The 19763-nt window shown below is 39.9% G+C and overlaps 1 protein-coding gene across 1 annotated transcript; it reads right to left on the bottom strand.

The window, feature by feature from the left end:
• Window positions 1-11425: 11425 nt before the first annotated feature.
• Window positions 11426-14848, bottom strand: ATP5MC3 (ATP synthase membrane subunit c locus 3). Its single transcript, XM_004476814.5, has 5 exons — window positions 14714-14848; window positions 14417-14528; window positions 13132-13209; window positions 12305-12498; window positions 11426-11691 (listed from the first exon to the last, which is right to left on the bottom strand). Exons 2-5 carry the CDS (start codon window positions 14453-14455, stop codon window positions 11577-11579), a joined length of 426 nt encoding a protein of 141 aa, XP_004476871.1. The 5' UTR covers window positions 14456-14528; window positions 14714-14848; the 3' UTR covers window positions 11426-11576.
• Window positions 14849-19763: the final 4915 nt, after the last annotated feature.

Here is a 19763-nt window from a genome sequence, read left to right as displayed (position 1 = left end):
GCGGCTCTCCTCACGGGCGCGCGTGGGGCTCCCCTACGCGGGGGACACCCTTGCGTGGCACGGCACTCCTTGCGCGCATCAGCACTGCGCATGGGCCAGCTCCACACGGGTCAAGGAGGCCCAGGGTTTGAACCGCGGACCTCCCATGTGGTAGACAGCCGCCCTAACCACTGGACCAAGTTCATTTCCCAGCATTGGAACTTTTAACATGTTTCTGGCCAGAATACTGTATGTGAGCCAACCAATTCTCTCTCTTTTTTTTTTTTTAAGAATGGACAAATGTGGATTTATTGTTGTTGTGGGTATTATCATGTGGTAACAGAAAACTTGTAACATTTATATAAAGATAATGGTTTCCAGAGGTTCAGAGGGGAGTGGGAGGCATGACTAGGTGGAACACAGGGCATTTTTTAGGGCATTGGAGTTATTCTATATATGATACTGTAGTGATGGATAAATGACATTATATGTTTGTGAAAGCCTATATTTAACAGTACAGCACAATGTGTAAACCATAAACTATGGACCTTAATTAGTATTAATAGCAATGATTCAATTGGTTCATCAATTGCAACAAATGTACCTCTCTAATGGAAGATATAACCAATTCTCTTTTAAAACTAATTTTCATTACTCAGGAGGTCTGAAACTTGCCAAATTATTAACACTTTACTTCTCAAAATAAAACAAAAGCACCATCCATGTATAATATCAGTAAATTGTAGTATTGTTAGAGTCATGTAGTGTATCACTAATTATATCAAAGAAGGAAGTGGATGTGGCTCAAGTGATAGGGCTTCCACTTACCATATGGGAGGACCCAGGTTCGATCCCTGGGGCCTCCTAATGAAAAAGAAGAAGAAAAATTATGCCTGTGCAGCAAGCCAGTACCCACAAGGCAAGCCAGTGCCTGTGTGGCAAGCCGAGTGCCCATGCAAGTGAGTCGCACAGTAAGATGATGATGCAACAAAAGAGAGACAAGGGGAAAGTCAAGGTGAAACACAGCAGAGACCAGGAACTAAGGTCACGCAGCTAATAAGGAACCTCTCTTCACATCAGAGGTCCCAAGGATTGAATCCCAGTGAATCCTAGCGGAGAAAAATGAGAAGAGAAGACCAAAAAGAGAAATAGATACAGAAGATCATATAGGAAATGGATACAGACAGCAAAAACATCAGGGCAGGGGGAGGGGAAAAGGGAGGAGGGAAATAAATAAATCTTTTTAAAAAAAATTATATCAAAGAACCTCAGTGGCTCAGATTACTGATGAAGAACATGAAGATGGATAAAATATGTGATTGACAGTCTACAGAACTTTAGGTCTAGAATGCATTTATCAAAATGGTGCTCTTCCATACTCCAGAACTTCTCATGTGGGAAAAAGAATTATAAATGTTATAATGTTATGGCATTTTGAAAGAAGTTTGCGTCTAATAGTGTTGACATTTTAAATGATTATTTTCCACTTACATACGTTAAAAATTTTAAATTCTTTTCTCTAGGTTTGATTAATCATCAAGTAGTAGCTTCGGTTTTAAATTTCTCCATCTCTTCCCTACTTCTCCAGCATGTTGCCAAGTAGTTAATGCAGTGGAGGAACTTGTTATTTTATAGAAAGTCTTTCATGAGTCCTTTGAAATAAGAGAAGAATCATTTAGTAATAAGAATAGTACTGGATCTATTTTGAGAAAGCAATCTTAGCTAATTTCCTGAAGAGAAGGTTTACCTAAAGAGGAAAAACAAAGGGAATCAAGAAAAAAAAGGTGGAAAAGATACATATCTGTATGTATGTTGACAGCCTCTAAGTAGTAAAAAGTCTCACTTTATTTACCTACATCTGGTTCTAAGACAGATTCCTTTACTATAGTTTTTTTTATAAATGGGGGAAACGTTCAGTGTACCCATGAAGAATATAGTTGTAGTCCTGAGCTCATTAATTTGTTAGGCTCACTATCCATATCCTCATAAAATGCTTTGTTCCTCCATTTTCTTTCTCACTTCCTCATTCCACAATATCCCCAACAACCCCAAATGTTTCCCCAGTCTTCTCTGGTAAACTTTTGCTGGGCCACTTCTTTGCCTATCTTATTGTTGCATAAATGTATCGACCCAACTTACTCCTAGGAGAATTAGTAAGGGTCAGTTGAACCTTCTTTAAGAAATCAGTACGAAATCTCCTTAATCAAATCATGGAGTTGAAGGACAATATGGCTTAAAAAGAAAAAAACCTTAAGAAAAAGGACCAATACTGTATGATTGTGTTACTATGAACCAAATAAATTGTGTAAAATATCGTATGATTCAAAAAAATTTATATGTATCTGGTACATTTAAATTAGAAATGTATGTTTTTAGTCAACTATGTTTTCTTTTTAGTTTTTAATTGTTTATATTTTCAATTATTAAATGTACAAAATAAAGTTAAAAAAAAAAAAAGAAACCAGTATGACTTCAGAATAAAAATGGTATATCTTAGACACAAAAAGGGGATGTTTTAAAAAGCCCACTTCTGTAGTAAAAGCACCTATTATAAATACAAGGACCAATGGTGACCTCTTCTATAAACCTAAATGCCACAAAAGCTCGTTTTTACACCTTATTTGGAAGTATTATGTATGGTGCTGTTGATTTATTAATCTGTTATTCAAAAAATTCTAAAATACTAACCAAATGTATATATTGAAAAAATAAAGTAAAAAGAGATTACAGTTATAAAACATAGTTTTTGTTTGTAACTGAACAAAAAATAAAAAGTTCTAGGGCATCCCTTTATTTACCCTGCACTACTATTCTTGGGCTCAGGAAAAAGATCTTCCACATTTTCACAGATCAGGATGCAGCTAGAAGAATGGATTAGCTGGGATTTCACCAGTAGGATCAGAAGTGTGTGTGAAAAGGTTAGGGGAAGCAGGGTGTGATTATCCAGCCATCTGATATCTGAGAGATGAGATGAGGATAGCATGGCTTTAGACATTTTAGTTGATTTTTAAGTAGCATCTACCTTATTGAAGATCTTCTTTCCTTCTCCTGACAACCCAGGGTTTTCCTGCCCATTGTTGAAATGCCTCACTGTGGAAATTCCCATACAGAACATTTCAAGTGAAAGTAGACCCATTACTCACCATACTCTTTCCCCAAATCCTTGGTTTCTCCAAATAATTTATAATTAATGGAAGATGGCAATGTGGGGAAGAAATTAGAGGGTTGTGTTTATCTTCAAATCATACCAGTTAGCCTATGTCAACTTCAGTGAGACTAGCCCAGGAAGATAGAATGGAATTTATGGGCCATAAATCCTTTGTTTCATTCATCCAAATGCCTCATCTCATCTCCCTTTCACCTCACTCACTAGAAAAAGGGATTTTCATCATCATATTCTGCCCTTCACACAATATTAAGTTACAAATAAAAGAGGACAAGACCACATCTAAAATAAAGATTTTTTTCCCCTGGCATTCCAGTGTCTACCCTTCATGACTCTCCATAACTTTTCTATTTGTCAGCCTGAGGCCCACTTAAAACCAAGGCCATTGCTTTAGTTTCCTTGTCTGCTCAAGCAAATACTATGAAATAGGTTGGGTTAAAGAATAGGAATTTATTCACTCATGGTTTGAGGCTGGGAGAAAGTCCAAATCAAGGTATCATCAAGGTGATGCTTACATCCTGAAGACTGTGTTTTTCTGGGGCTAGCTGCCAGTGATTCTTAGTCCTTAGCTTGTCTCATGGCAAAGCACATGGTGGAATCTGTTGTCTTCTCCCTTCTCCTCCAGGTTCCACTGATGTTCAGCTTCTGGTGTCCTGTGCCATTTTCTCTGTCTGAATTTCATTCTGCTTATAAAGTACTCCAGTAATAGGATTAATACACATCCTGATTGAGGTGGGCCCCACCTTAACTGAAGGAACTCATCAAAAGGTCCTACTTACAATGGGTTCACACCCACAGGAATGGATTAGACTTTTTTTTTCTGGGGTACATTCATCTTCCAACCACCACAGCCATGGATACCTTACATCAGAAACTAAGGGAGGTCTGGCCATATAGATCTTTCTAAGTTCTTAGACTCTACTGTTCACAGTTACCTTCTTACCTTGGATGTAGCCTTTTAGGTCAACTGTCAACTAAATGCTCTCTATTCTCTGTAGTTCATTATTTAAAAAAGCATCATTATTTATTGAGCATGAACATACAAGGCACTGTTCTGGGCCCCAAAGCTACACTATAAACAAGACAAAATCCCTTAAGGAAACTCTTATGGGGAAGACAGATAATATATACAGAAATAATAAGATCATTTAAATAGTGGAAAATAAATAGGGTATAGGGAAGAGAGACAGATAAGGATAGAAGGGGACCAATTTTGCTAAAGTGGTCAGGGAAGAACATTTCCGATGAGGTGAAATATGAGCTGAACACTGAATTTTGAAATTGAAAACAAATAAGTCACACATACTATCATTAAAGGTTTAAGTGAAAGAAGGGTCAGTTTGAATTTGGTTTTATTATCTAGTTGAGAAAATAATGGATGCTCAGGTTTTTTCCTCAGATTCATTTTGCAAAAGGGATTTGTACTTCAGGAGGGAGAATCAAATGTAGGAAAACTGAATATGTACTTATTTCCTTCATACTGAAAATTAGGTTCTACCTTGAGAATGAATCAACTGCCTAATAAAGCACTGTGAGTAAATGTACCCTGAGATAAAGAAAGGAGTAGTGGGCTTCCTTCCAGGTACAGCAAAAGGTAGCTGTTGGGGCTAAGGGTATAATAACATTCACTATTAAAGCTTGCTCCTGTAATACAACTTTAGAGGACTTGAGAGCTACAGATATTTTGGATACCTCTAGAGTGGTAGGGAAAATGCTGTGAGCTGTCCTTTAGATATAAGTCTAACAGTTGGCTGTTGAGATATTCAGCCAACCTATTTGAGGAAGCAAACCCTGGGAATCTGCTTTAAGAGGAGCAGATCCCGGGATCTCCATGGCTGGGAAATACTTAATAAAAGCTGTTTTTGGGAAACGAAGGTAGCTCAAGTGATTGGGCTTCTGCTTACCATATGGGAGGAACCAGGTTCCTCCTGGTACAAAGCATGCTCACATGGCAAACCAGTGCCCAGGTGGTGGGTGAGTGCCCACGCAGTGAGCCGAGTGCCCGAGCAAGTGAGTCATGCAGCAAGATGATGACGCAACAAAAGAAAGAAGAAGGGAAGAGTCAAGGTGAGGCGCAACAGAAACCAGGAACTGAGGTGCCACAAGTGACAGGGAACGGTCTCCACTTCAGAGATCCCCAGGATCAAATCCCAGTAATCCTACAGGAGAAAAGTGAGAAGACAAAAAGAGAAATAGATACAGAAAATTACACAGCACATGGACACAGCGAAAATAGTGGGGGGTGGGGGGTGGGGGGGGCTGGGGGAGTGGGAAAAAGCTGTTGTTGAAAGCAGCCACTGCAAACTACCATGGGTCCTCTCGGGAGGGTCTGCCAAGATCAGTTTTTGGAAGTTGGGTCATGCTAATATGAAGAACAGCCAAAAGTCCTTGGATTTACAAGTCCCAGTGGTTTTTGGTCTATTTCTCTATTCAATATTTAAGTCCTCTTGAGGAAGATCTGAGTTACTAACCATCTCACAGGAGATAGATTATTTATGTCGTTGAGGAAAAATTATACAGATTCCTATCAGGAATCTGGGCCAATTTTTAGAAATTCTAAACAGAAAGGATGTGAACTAGGGAGACAGTGTTACTCTCAAGTTTGCAAAACTGACATTTTATAGAGTTGTAAGTGAAATTTCATATATCAGAGCCTATTTACTCACTGATCAATTAATTAGACCAGTGGTTTTCAAACTTTTTGCTTTCAGAGCTATGAACCCCAAAGAACTTTTGCTTATGTTATATCTATCAATATTTACCATATTAGAAATTAAAACTGAGAAATTTAAAAAATATTTAATCATTCATTAAAAAATGTCAATCAACCAATTACATGTTAACATAAAAAACATTTAAAAAAATAACTATTTTCTAAAACAATTCAAGAATGGCATTGTTTTCATTTTTGGCAATCCCAGTGTCATGTTTAATGAAAGACTGCTGCATTCTCTATCTGCTTCTGTGTTTTCTCTGTTGTGATATGTTTTGGGTTTTTTTTGTTTGTTTGTTTATGAAGAAAATCCAGCCTTATGCAGTTGTGCAGGTGGAAAAGGGAGGACCTTGTGGACCACCTGGAAGGGTCTTAAGACCCCCCAGGAGTCCTCAGACCACATTTTGAGAACCACTGGATTAGCAGTACATCCCAATGAGAGGGGGTGAGAAATCTCCCAATGAATGAGTTAACAGGTTTTTGAGTGATAAGGAGTCTGAACCACAGCATGCTGGGAATTGTAGTATTCTAGTACAGGGCTTCTTAAACCTTAATGTACATACAAATCACCTGAGATCATTGTTAAAATGCAGATTTTGATTCAGTAGATCTGGGGCAAGGCTCCATAACCTACATTTCTAACAGTTCCCAGAAGATGCCAATGCTTCTGATTCATGGATCTCACTTTGAGTAGCAACACTTTAGTATATTATGCTATGTATGTTACCAGAAAGCCTACAGGAGCATGCGCAAGCGAGCTAGTATATGTTTGTGTGGGCTAAAGAGTAGCATAGAGATGGATGGAGGAAAGGGAGGAATATAATAAACTCAGATCTTTTTAAAAGATCTTTAAAAACTATGCTATTTCTTTTTTTTATATATATATATTTTTTAATATTCATTTTTTATTTATTTAATCCCCCCCCCTCCCCCGGTTGTCTGTTCTCTGTGTCTTGTTTCTTTGTCCGCTTCTGTTGTTGTCAGCGGCACGGGAAGTGTGAGCGGCGCCATTCCTGGGCAGGCTGCACTTTCTTTCGCGCTGGGCGGCTCTCCTTACAGGCGCACTCCTTGCGCGTGGGGCTCCCCTACGCCGGGGACACCCCTGGGTGGTGCTGCACTCCTTGCGTGCATCAGCACTGCCCATGGGCCAGCTCCACATGGGTCAAGGAGGCCCAGGGTTTGAACCGCGGACCTCCCATGTGGTAGACGGACGCCCTAACCACTGGGCCAAGTCCGTTTCCCACTATTTCTTTTTAAAAATAAATCCTCTACTATGAAAAGTAAGCTTTGACTAATATTGTTAATTGGCTCTACCTCAAAGTAAGCTAGGATATAATGTTGCTGTTGGCAAAAACAATCCAACTGCCATGTTTGTTAAAGCAGAGGAGGATGGTATTAGAGCTGAAAAAAAATTTTTTTTTTGCTCCTAACAAAAATTTTGGGCAAGTAATTGATGTACCATGTGTTTGGGTTTTAAATCCATAATATTATCAATAAAGTAATACCATTAGTAGTTGATAGAGTCAGCATGTAGAGAATCAATAACTCAGTTACAATTTCATGTGTAGAAATCACATATTATTTAAAAAGGCCTTATATGGAGGACAGTACCAGAACAATACAATGTTTTCCTCTTCCAAAGATTTAACACCCAAACAAAACTATTGGTTTTATTTATTTATTTATTTTTTAACTATTGGCTTTAAATGACCTAACAGACCTTTAAACTTACAGCAGTAGTGTGATTATAGTTTATTTGGTTCTCACATGTTACTTCCCATTCCTCTACAATGCTTTATTTTTTTTTAAGGATTTATTTTATTTATTTCCCCTTCCCCCCCGTTGTCTGCTTTCTGTGTCCATTCACTGCGTGTTCTTCTGTGTCCGCTTGCATTCTTGTCAGGCAACACTGGGAATCTGTGTCTCTTTTTGTTGCGTCGTCTTGTTGCATCAGCTCTCCTTGTGTGTGGCACCACTCCTGGGTGGGCTGTGTTTTTTTCAAGAGGGGCAGTTCTCCTTGTGGGGTGCACTCCTTGCGTGTGGGGCACCCCTATGTGGCAAGGCACTCCTTGCGCGCAGCAGCACTGCACGTGGGCCAGCTCATCACACAGGCCAGGGGCCTGTGGGTATCGAACCCTGGACCATCATATGGTAGGCAGATGCTCTATCAGTTAAGCCATATCTGCTTCCCTACAATTTCTATCTCTTTCTTAAACTTAACTTTGGTGACATTAATTTTTACCCAACTTTAGACACTTAGCAATTTGATCACAAATTTTGATTATTCCTTGGACAATCTACTTTGCCTCTAAGGTCTTGAAGTTTGAAATCCTTTCAATTTCTATCTCTCGGCATTTACTGAAATAGCTCTTCAAACTTATTGTGACCTCAAGGCCCTTTACCCCTCTTTTATTCCAGTGTATGGCCCCTATTATGGCTTGATTTGTCCCTTACCTGGTTTATGGCTTATAGATCAGACTGTTGAACAATGTGCTTGCTTACTGTCTGCCTCCAGCTCTCTTGACCTTTTGTCATCTCTTCTTGCTAGTCCCCAGCACTGGTAACTCACATTGTTCAGGTTAACAAGCTTCCCAACATTGTTAAAACTAGTTTAATGAAGTCCACTGAAAATTCATGTTAGCTAGCTGGACTTGGGTCTTTACTTCTCTTCTGTACTCTTTATTCACATCTACTCCACACAATTTACCATCTCTTTCCCCTTTTTTCAAGTCCACAAGCCTATCTGTAAGATAACTAAACCTGGTGTTTAAAATTCTGTAACATAACAAAATTCATCATTTCCCCCAAATCAGGTTTTTCCCTGTCATCCCTAACATACTCACACTCAAATTCAAAGCATGGGATTTGGAATCAAGATCGGAATTTGGACTCTGACCTTGCTACTTAAGCATATTTTCCTTTCCATTCTGGAAACTAATCCCAAATTTGATCAGTTGCTATGAGGCTAAATGGCATACGTACACACACACACACACACACACACACACACACACACACACACACGTATATATAGAGACTGTAGCACAGGAAGTGGCATTTATGTGATGCACACTGTTTCCCCTACAACTGGTTCCCAAGATCTAGGCATCAAATACCACTGATACTACTTCTGTAAACTTTTAAAAAATACTCATTGCCATCAGACCCTCGTTACCTCTCAGCAAGTTACTATAGTAATCGCTGGTCATTGCTGGCTCCAATCCACCCCTCACTGGTCTCACATTAACTTTTCTAAAACACAGCTCTAAACTTTCAATGCCTGCCTGTGCTGTGAATAACACCCACACTTACCTCTGCCAATTCACATAATTTGGCCTAATCTAACTTTGCAACCTTATCTCACACTATTTCCCTTCCATATCCAGGCAGCACCTTGTTTCTTACATACCGATGTTTTGCTGATTTACCTTTTCTCATGCTGTTCACTAGCCAAGATACCCTCTTCTTTTGGCCTATCATCATTCTACCTGTTCCTCAAGGTTTAAATAAATTATAAACAAATAATACTTCATGCGATTCCTTCACCAGAAAATGATTTCTACCCTCTCTGAACATCTTAGCACTTACTGCTACTCTTCTGGAATTCACCATTCTACCTTGAAATTTAGTTGTTTGCATACATATCTAGTGTTCATGGCTAGCTGACAAGCTTCTTTAGTTGAAAGACACATTTCACACTTAAATCTATATTCTCGGTTATCCCCAAGGGAATTAAAAATATCACATTTCTGCATTTAGGAAAGGCAACAGCATTTTACCAGAATGCATCATTGCTTTTACAAACATTCTGAATAAATAAAAACTTGGAATTAGCATTCTACCAATCTAGTGTGGTATGTTGGAGTTTATAAACAAGCCAAGCTTATCAACATGGAAAATTCATTTGGCCTTTGATATTAAAATAACATCTTTATTCACCTCTGTTCAGGAACTAAGTTTAGTGAAAAGCACAAAGCTGTTAACATGTTTACAAGGCTCATAACCTTAGGGAGATGGTTTTCCTATAAAAATGGTGCACAATATTTCTGCAGACAGATGTATTCCAGTGACGTACTCTCAATGTCAGAAATTTTATTACCAGTTAAAATATTAAGTAGGATATACTCCAAGATGTTGATCCTTTTATGTAGTATTTCCTTCCCCCTTGAAGGTAAAATAGGCTGTAGTTATACATCTAAGACATACTGACTCTTCTAAAGAGGTTTTTTTTTGGTGGAGTGGGGGTTCACTGACATGGAAGCTATGCAGCCACAGCCCATGTGCCTCCTCTTCATTCTTAGGGGATCAGTTAGGGTATCTCTTGCAAGAACCTTGTTCCAGGCCTCTTCAACCACCAAATCAGGACTTAGGTCTTTTCTAAATTGATTTTATTAAAAATGAACTTGGAACTGAAGCCTAGTTAATCTATGACTTAAAAAATTTATTTTGTATACTACTTTGTGTTAAACAGTAGGGTACTCTTAATTGCTTGGTAGTGCTTTTCAAGAAAATAGTGAAGGCTCCAGGGATTTGTAAGACTTGATTAATTACCTACAAATTACCTTTCTTTAGGCTTCTTGTTTACTTTAGAAAAAGAATAGTATTTTTTATGTCTAAGTCAGTCACTTTCAAACAGTAATGTACACAAAAATTGCCTGAGAACCTTTTTAAAATGGCAGATTGCTGCATCTCATGCTCAAAGTTTCTAATTCAGTAGGTATGGAGCCCAAGGGTTTGTATTGTAAACAAGCACCCTGAGTATAATTATGAGGTAGTTTCTTCACCACATTGTGAAAACCTAACTGCTCTTCTTTAGATGACTTCTACTATAGGCATTGGTTAGCAGGAGTCATAAACACTGCTTTATCAACTTTTGGCTTAAAGATGTAGTCAATTCCCTCCTTGCCCTAGTTTAGCAAGGCTGCAATTCCTAAAAAGCTGGCATGATTTATTTCTTGATCTAAGGCCAGGAACTTTTTTTTTTAGATTTACTTATTCCCCTGCCTTGTTTACACTTCCTGTCTGCTGTGTCCATTTGCTGTGTGCTCTGTCTGCTTGTCTTCTCTTAAGGAGGCACCAGGAACCAAACCTTGAACCTTCCATGTGGGAGAGAGGCACTCAATCACTTAAGCCACCTCCACTCCCTGCACTGTTGTCTTTCATTGTGTTCCATCTTTTTCTTGTTGTGTCATTTTGTTGTGCCAGCTCGCTGTCTTGCTCTTCTCCAGAAGGCATGGGGAACTGAACCCAGGACTTCCCTTGTGGTAGGCAGGGGTTCAATTGCTTGAGCCACATCTGCTTCCCCAAACTCACTTTTGGAAGGTGATCCATATTAGCCCTTAATTATATTCTATAGGGGCTCAAAGAACTCAAATACTTCTTTGTATGATTAAACAAAGGCCCTATAAATTACAAGGTGCAGAACACTATATTTCCATAAAAATTACATTAGGATCTTTGTCACTGCTGGGGCAACTGCTATTTACTTCACCCGAATTATAGAGCATCTGACCAAATGCATGTTCTTTCTTTGATGACCTAAATATAGATTAAGTACAAATCACGGCAAAAATTAAAGTTTCCATCTTTAATGAAATGACTTTGGAAATAATGTACATTTCCATGACACCAACACTACAGTTTTTGGAGTCACAGTAAAATACACAGAATTACATCCGTAATTAATATGAATGCCAACATTTCAAGCAGTGATTTCTGTTACATGGCAAACAAAATCAAGAAAGCAACCATCAAACAAAAGAGACCCATAGCTTCAGACAAGGCAAATCCCAGGATAGCATATGAAAACAGCTGCTGCTTCAGTGAAGGGTTTCTAAAAGAGACACAACACATATAATTGTTACTTCAAATTGAGTTTCAAAATGTTTGGAAAATATTAAAGAATGGGACTATTAGTACACAGGATCTTTGTAAACGGTAAAGGCTACTCAAAATGTCTGCCTAGATTTTGTTTGCTTGTTTTTGATATTCCCTGCTCTCCAACCCCAATTATAAGAGGTAAAGGTAAGGAGATGTCTCTGTATTTGTGTCAGTATATATAATAAAATAGAAATTGATATTTTTAAAGATTGTGCTCTATTAATTATATTCCAATATAGATTAACAAATAAAGACTCTGTTAAATGTATTTAAAGACTGAGTTAACATGTATTTTCTGACACTTCTTAGCTATGACCACGGGCAAGTGGCAGACCCCTCCTTGTATCCGGTCCTTTGTAAGTACACTGGAGAACAGGTAATATCTCCAAGGGGTGTTGTGAGGATTGAGTAAGATAACGCATTGTAAAGCCCTCAAAATATACTGCAAGGCACTTATATACAATAGCTATTATTATTTCAGTAACATAACTTACTAGCTTTCTAAATTTCCAGCTACGTCCACAGCATGCTCTTAAACTAGCTTATTCAAAGACAGAAATGGTTACCTGGCATAACCAATGATGAGGCTGCCAAAGACTGTTCCAATACCAGCACCAGAGCCAGCCACTCCTACGGTGGCAGCACCTGCACCAATAAATTTGGCAGCAGTATCAATGTCTCTGCTGATTGCACTGGTCTGAAACTCTCTTTGGATTAGCTGAGACACACCATTGTGGGCCCGACTAAATACTGTAGAGCCCTAGAGGAATAGAGAAAAAGCCAAAGGTCAAATCAGTAATTATAGTTATATAGTTTAATTACAGTATTAGCAAAATGATAACTACTTTTCTACTTTATAATAGGCTTTGTTTTGTTTTTAGGAGGTACCACGGATTGAACCCAGGACCTCACACATGGAAAGCAGGTACTCAAACCACTGAGCTATACCTGCTCCCCGATAGCTGATGAGTTTTAATAGGAGGCCATGTGGCACAGTAGAAAAAGCAAAGGCTTGAAATAATTCCTTTATTGTAGAATAGGGAGAACAATATCTCCATTTTATAAAGTTGTTGAAAATGAAGACACAGTATATGTGAAGTAGCCATATTTCTTTCAATAAACAGTAGCTATTATAATCTTAAATATAAGCAACAACTCAAAACTATATTCTTATATTTAAAGACCAAGTATAATAGTTCTTGGCCAATCAGGTGGTTAAGTTTGAATACAGGAAGTTTCTTTCATTAGCTCATCCTCTACATTATTTTTTTGAATGAAGGGGCAAAAAGATTATCTTCAAATCATTTATTAATGAGTTGTGTTTTCTTTACTAATTAAAACCATAAGACCTACTTTAATAGTGTTGCCTAATTTCTATTATTACTTCTATTACCTCTCCAGTCCTATCCTCTGGTCGAGATAACACTGATGCAGAAATTGGTCTGTATGCAACTCTGGATCCAGCTCGGATCTATTAATAAAAAAGATTACAAGTATTAAGCAAGAAAACAGACAAGACTTCAGTGACCCTTTTTCCACAATAAGTTCTAAAACAGCAATCAGCAAAAATTATTAAAAGAATGTGCTGCTTAAGTTCATAACTTTTTTGGTCATTTTTAATATGTGGAGCAATTTTAATAAAGTTTTAATGTTGCTGATGACATTGAAAAGCTTGCTACATAATCTATTCGTAATATTTTTAACAAAAATTCTGAGGACTATTAGTTAAAAAGAGCAATAATTATTACTTTTTAAACATCAATTACTTTATTGTCATAATTCTGTTTAGAAAACCATCAATGAACATACTACATTCTTTGGTAAACTTAAGCAGACTACCAAGTATATTAAGAGTGTCACTAGAAATGCTTGTCATTTAAGATAGCCTATCAGTTAATATGAGCACCTCCCACTTTCAAGATATTACTATATACCCATTAAAGCATAAAATTAAAAAAACTGTTTAGGCAATTCATTAGTGTAAGTATAATCGCTGAAATCCTCTGACCATGAAGACCTCTTCTAGTCCGGCTTCTCTGCCCTTGAGTGTCCACTGAACTAAGGTCACAGAAAATCCCTTTAGAACCAAGTTCTGATTCTCTAAGACAAATCCCCCCAGATCTTCACTTCATCTAAAGTTTCCAAAATGGTTATGGAAATACTATCCCAGAGGCAGGAGGAAAGACTTTAGGCTCCGGGGCACCTTCCTCCGCCCACACTGGATGAGGCAAAGTCCCTCCCTCTGCAGCAGCGAGTTTGACCTACAGACAGGCAGTGGAGAGCGCTGCTGCGGAGAATTAGGCCTCAGAGGCCTTGCTACATCCTTAACAGCACCCCAACCTTCGCGTCGACATCAACCCAACAGAGTTACCAAGGAAGGGGGCTGGGGTGGGGGAGCCTCTCCGGGTCTATGAGCAATGAGGGTTTGACCTACAGCGAGTGGGGCCAGACAGCTAGGCCTCCGCGGTTCTCCACCGCCCTGGTAGAGGGGAGGAGCGAGTGAGGAGTCCCCAGATTTAGGAGGAAAGGAAGAAAAGGGCATTGGAGCAAATGGGTGACGAGAGCTGTTACCCGGAGGGTGGTATGTCTCGCCCGTAGGTTGCCCCATTCAGCAACGTGGACGCTCCAGGCCCAAGAGACCAGGCCCTCGGTCTCTATGCCCCGCACCGGCTACCTACCAGAGCGGGGGTGCAGGCGAACTTGGCGCAGGCGAACATCTTATAATCTTTGGGGCGGCGCGGCAGGAGGACTTGGGTGACAGGTGACGTGGGCTCTTCTCCCGCTTTCTGTCTGCAGAGGTTAAGACGCTTAAGGTCAAGTGTTCTCCCGTGGCCTGTCCTTCCCACCCAAACCCGACAGGTTCCCGTGCACGCCGGGAGCTTGGGCCCCGCGCCCTCGGCGCGGGCAGAATGAATGGGTTCCCACTGAACACTGCTCCGCCCTGGCCAGGCCCGGCTCCCGCACCCTCCGCTTACCTTCCCGGGCGGCAGCTGCGGCGGCAGAGGTCGAAGGAGTGGGGCTAGGCGCGCAGGCGCGGTCCTGCTCTTATCCGCGCCTTAGCACCCGGATGGAGAAGGCGGGGAATCGCGTGCAGAAGGGAAGACGGTCAAGGTCACTTTGTAACAACTTTATTGGTAACCATCTGGGAAGGACAAGGACAGCGCTCCGTTGACTGGGTGGCCGGCGGGTACTCGTTAAGGGGAACCAAAAAGAAGATATTGGCAAAGAGGACTGTACAGGCTGCTTTGCCTTTGATCTGAACTGGCTGGAGGATAGTGGGCCTTTTTCTTTCCGTTGTCACTTTGTGTGTGTGTGAGAGTTTGGCCTTTTATGAGTTGCCGTTTCTCTTTAGTAGAGGAGTCCCTTCCTAGTTTTTCTCCTTCTCTGTTGAATAGGAGTGTATGCGCGCGTGTGTGATCATTCACTACTTGACTAAAGAAATTAGGGTCCTCATCAAAATGAATACGTTAAAAAAAAAAAAATCGGACAAAGGGTTCCAGAAGTTTGGCTAATGCTTCCCATTGAGAGAGTGCCTAACCTACAAGTATTGGGGCGGAGGAATGAGTTGATCAAGAGCTTTGGGTGCAAAATTGCCTTTGGTTAAAATGAGGGAGGTGAGTTTTTCTTCAAAGGTTGGAAGAATTAAGGGATTGTGAAGTATTTCATGTTGGTCCTGGGACAAAAAAAAAGTGAGTATTTTAAAAACCTACCCAACTTTAACACCTGTTTTTGGGACTTCACATGATCATAGAAATGTCTCACAGAAATGACTATTTTTATTTCTGGTCTTTTCATAGCCTTGAATACTGTAAATTTGATTTAGTTTTCACAAATGGCTACTGGAAGTGATAAATTCAACATAAAAGATTAAATATTTAGGATGCCCAGAGGAAAGATTGACAGGGAACTGAAATCCAGCCCACTCTGCCTAGTTTCCTGCCATTGGGGTAACATCAACTCAGATGATCAACCTTTTTCTAGAATTAGCACAAAGTTGCAGTATAATCTATCAAAAACCCTTGGGAGAACTAAAACTTGAAGAATGAATAAGACTTTGTCACTGGTCCAATATCAAATACAAACAGTTCACAAATTACATAAAAGCTAGTAATTTTAGGTCAATCTGTAGCCCATAAAATAGAGTTAATTCACATGTCCGTTTCAAAGGGAGATTATTAGTCTATTTTCTCAAGACTCAGTTCTAACCTGAAGTATGTGGTATCTAAAGTAGAATAAACAATAATACCCTATACTTTAATAATAGCTTTTTTAAGGGAAAAAGTTAACTAAATGGATTTGTATGTGGAGATGGTTTGGGGGAAGTTCCAGTCTCTTCAGCACTACATCAGTAGCAGTAACTGTTGAGGAGGAGGCAAGGGAGAAGCCCGGTTTCCAATCAGTGACTTCCAGGATGCATGTGAACTGGTTGCCTGCCTGTGCTGATGCTCTGCACTGCCAACATGTCAATAAGCAGACAAACTGGTCAAGAAGAGGTGAGAACACATCCTTTGTGGGTTCAATCAGTTAGAGTTCTACATATTTATGGAAGAATATCAGGTATTCAAAGAATGGGTGTTCTATCTCTGGAAATTATATGTAAGGGTATGTTATGTGAGTGAGAGAGAAACGGGGGAGATAGAGACAGGATCCAGTAATTACTTAAGAGGAAGAAAGAATAAAGAATGAGAAAGTATATCTTACCTCACATAGGCTGGAGGTAGAAGACTGGACTTAGGGTTTCTGAAGGCCAGATTAGGCTATCCTGTTGAGGATCTGACCACGGCCATGCTTCTGAGGTGCTATTCTACATAAGTTAACTTGGACTTTGCTTGTTTTTGCATTCTAAGACTTACTAGAAGGAGGGAATTCATCTGGAGTGACACCCACCCATGTTGATAGGGGAGATGGATATTTGCACTGAAAGAGTTTGAAAATAAAGGCACCTTCTGAGAGAATTAAATACTTGAAATAATCTAATCTTGTCTGTGTTCTTTCTTAGACTATGGAGACAGTCATATTTAGTTATGAGGCATCATACTTCGGCAAAATATGATAAGCCTGAGTGATGGTGGCATGGGGAAGAAAGGAATGGGGCAGTAAAAAGAAGTGTGATGGATCATATCCAACTATAGTCACAACAGTCCCTCTTCCCCTGCATCCCCTTTTGCAATGTGACTTTGCTACTCATCTCATCAAACAGTAGTCTTTTTCTCTTCTCATTTAAATCTGGGCTGGTCCTGGGACTTGCTTTGACCAGGAAAATGCAGTGGAAGTGAAGTATCTAGTACCTAGACTTCTGGGTCTAGGCCTTAACAGGCCTTGTAGCTCTCAGTCTCTCCTTCTTGGAGAAATGCGAGTTAGACTACTTAGAGGTAAGAAACCACTTGTAGAGAAAGAGGACACGGGAAAGAGAACTGATGCATCCCAAACATGTGAGGCTATCTTATATTTTCCAGGTCTAGTCCAGAATTTCCAGTCAACACCATGTAAGAGAGAAGTAAGCCATCTCCAGTGAGTTTTGCCCAAATTCCTGACCCACAGAGCCAAGAGCAATAAAAAGGTTATTGTATGAAGCTACTAAGTTTTAGCATGGTCTGTTATGGAGCAAAGATAACTGAAACAGGAAATATTATCTACTGATTGTCCGCTACTCTTTTGAGATTCATGTAGAGGTAGCAGCATCTTAATAATATTGGGGAATTTAGGTTAAAATTCCAGGTGTGGCTCATAGCAGTCTGGGTGGAAAGAAGCGTGTCTTGGTGATTAACTCCTCTATCCTTGAAGTAATGGTGTAGATGGAATAGGGTTGTTATTGTTCATTTGTATAAGGTAATTCTGACGAGATCACATGGAAAAATTTTAAAATCATCTACTTTTGAAAGTTTTAATTTTAATAGGCTGACAATTTTTCACCAGCCTTTTCACACTAGTGTGATAAAAAAATATTAATTGTGGAAGGGAACATTAGAAATGTAAGTTAGGGAAGTGAACTTGGCCCAGTAGTTAGGGCGTCTGTCTACCACATGGGAGGTCCGCGGCTCAAAATGCGGGCCTCCTTGAACCGTGTGGAGCTGGCCCACATGCAGTGTTGATGTGCGTAAGGAGTGCCGTGCCACGCAGGGGTGTCCCCCACGTGCAAGGAGTGCCCCCTGTAAGGAGAGCCACCCAGCATGAAAGAAAGTGCAGCCTGCCCAGGAATGGCGCCGCCCACACGGAGAGCTGACACAAAAGATGATGCAACAAAAAGAAACACAGATTCCTGTGCCGCTGACAACAGAAGCGGTCAAAGAAGACCTGGCAAATGGACACAGAGAACAGACAATGGGGGTGGGGGGTGGGGGGAAGGGGAGAGAAATATATAAAAATAAATCTTTAAAAAGAAATGTAAGTTAAAATATTTGGGGCTCTGTTATAATATTTCATTTTCTGTACAAAAGTTTTAATTTCTTATTATTGGCTCTGGTTTGGTATCAATTTATCTTTTAAAAATATGTAATCGTGTAAACCAGTACTAACCGTAGGATCAGTCAATCAAGTGAATCCCTTAAACAACTATTATGTCCCCACCTTCAACATAGTGAGAATGCAGGGGAAGTCAAAGGTTTTCAGTATAATTGTGGTACATGAAAAATTGGAGAAAAGTCAAAATTAGTATATCTTCCACGACTAAGTTATATGGTATGTGCTAATTGAAACAGCTTGAGAAAAGAGATTGGCTTGGTCAAAAAGTGCCTCATTGAAGAAAGACTTAAGCTAGGATTTGAGATGGGATAATTTGTATAGAAAAGATTTCTTGGTATGTCTTAAACACTTGTTACCTCTAGCACTCCTGGATCTACCAACTGCCTAGACCACTAATCACTTTCTGGTATGGAAATTTTCAACCTTAAACTTTATTTTTGGCTCCTTTAGAAATTAAATTATTTAGGTCACTTTCATGCCACTTATTATACTGGAATAGGATTGTTAATAAATTGGTCCCAAATAATTTAGTAAGTAATTAAAAGTAAACGTATCTCTCCATGTCCTTACAGAGGTCCAAATGGTTTGAGCTGAAATTTAAATAGAAGTGTTATGTGGAGACAAAATAATCTACTAATAAAGTAACTTTTATTCCACTCTTTTCCTGAAAATATAAATTAGTTATTAAGGGGAAAACTATTTTAGGTCACAGTTGATAATTAATCTGGAGAGACTACATTAAAAGAAAATAAACAAGTATATGGGGAAACGGACTTGGCCCAGTGGTTAGGGTGTCCGTCTACCACATGGGAGGTCCGCGGTTCAAACTCCGGGCCTCCTTGACCCATGTGGAGCTGGCCTATGCGCAGTGCTGGTGTGCACAAGGAGTGCCCTGCCATGCAGGGGTGTCCCCCGCGTAGGGGAGCCCCGTGTGCAATGAGTGCACCCCGAAAGGAGAACCGCCCAACGTGAAAGAAAGTGCAGCCTGCCCAGGAATGGCACTGCCCACACTTCCCGTGCCACTGACGACAACAGAAGCGGACAAAGAAACAAGACGCAGCAAACAGACACAGAGAACAGACAACCGGGGGAGGGGGGAATTAAATAAATAAATAAATCTTTTAAAAAACAACAACAAGTATATGGGTATGATAAGTACCTTTGTGACTCTTGCCCATTCAAAAGTAAGTAATTTACTCATTTTTCTTTTCCTTTAAAGATTTATTTTATTTATTTATTCCCTCCCACTCCCCATTGTTTGGGTTTGCTGTCTCCTCTCTTTGTCTGTTCGTTGTATGCTCTCTGTGTCTGCTCGTCTTCTTTTTAGTAGGCATTAGGAACCAAACTTAGGACCTTCCATTTGGGAGGGAGGTGCCCAGTCTCTTGAGCCACATCTGCTCCTTGCTTGTTGTGTCTCTTGTTGTGTCTCCTCATTGCGTCATCTCATTGTGACATCTCGTTGCATCATCTTGGTGCATCAGCTTGCCATGCCAGTCCATCACGTCAGCTAGCTGTTTTGCTTGTCTTCTTTTGGAGGTACTGGGAACTGAACCCAGAACCACT

The sequence above is a fragment of the Dasypus novemcinctus genome, chromosome 7 (assembly GCF_030445035.2).
Source record: "Dasypus novemcinctus isolate mDasNov1 chromosome 7, mDasNov1.1.hap2, whole genome shotgun sequence".
Lineage (NCBI taxonomy): Eukaryota > Metazoa > Chordata > Mammalia > Cingulata > Dasypodidae > Dasypus > Dasypus novemcinctus.
The sequence above is the reverse complement of the archived record's forward strand: the minus strand, read 5'-3'. Positions and strand labels throughout refer to the sequence as shown.

What these genes read in the sequence shown, in the direction of transcription:
- ATP5MC3 (XM_004476814.5), bottom strand. Translation starts at nt 14,455, where the DNA reads ATGTTCGCCTGCGCCAAGTTCGCCTGCACCCCCGCTCTG. An exon ending in CAGAGGATAGGACTGGAGAG is followed by an intron (nt 12,499 to 13,131) that starts GTAATAGAAGTA and finishes CTATTCCTCTAG; the next exon opens with GGCTCTACAGTATTTAGTCG. An exon ending in CTCATCATTGGTTATGCCAG is followed by an intron (nt 11,692 to 12,304) that starts GTAACCATTTCT and finishes TGTCTCTTTTAG; the next exon opens with AAACCCTTCACTGAAGCAGC.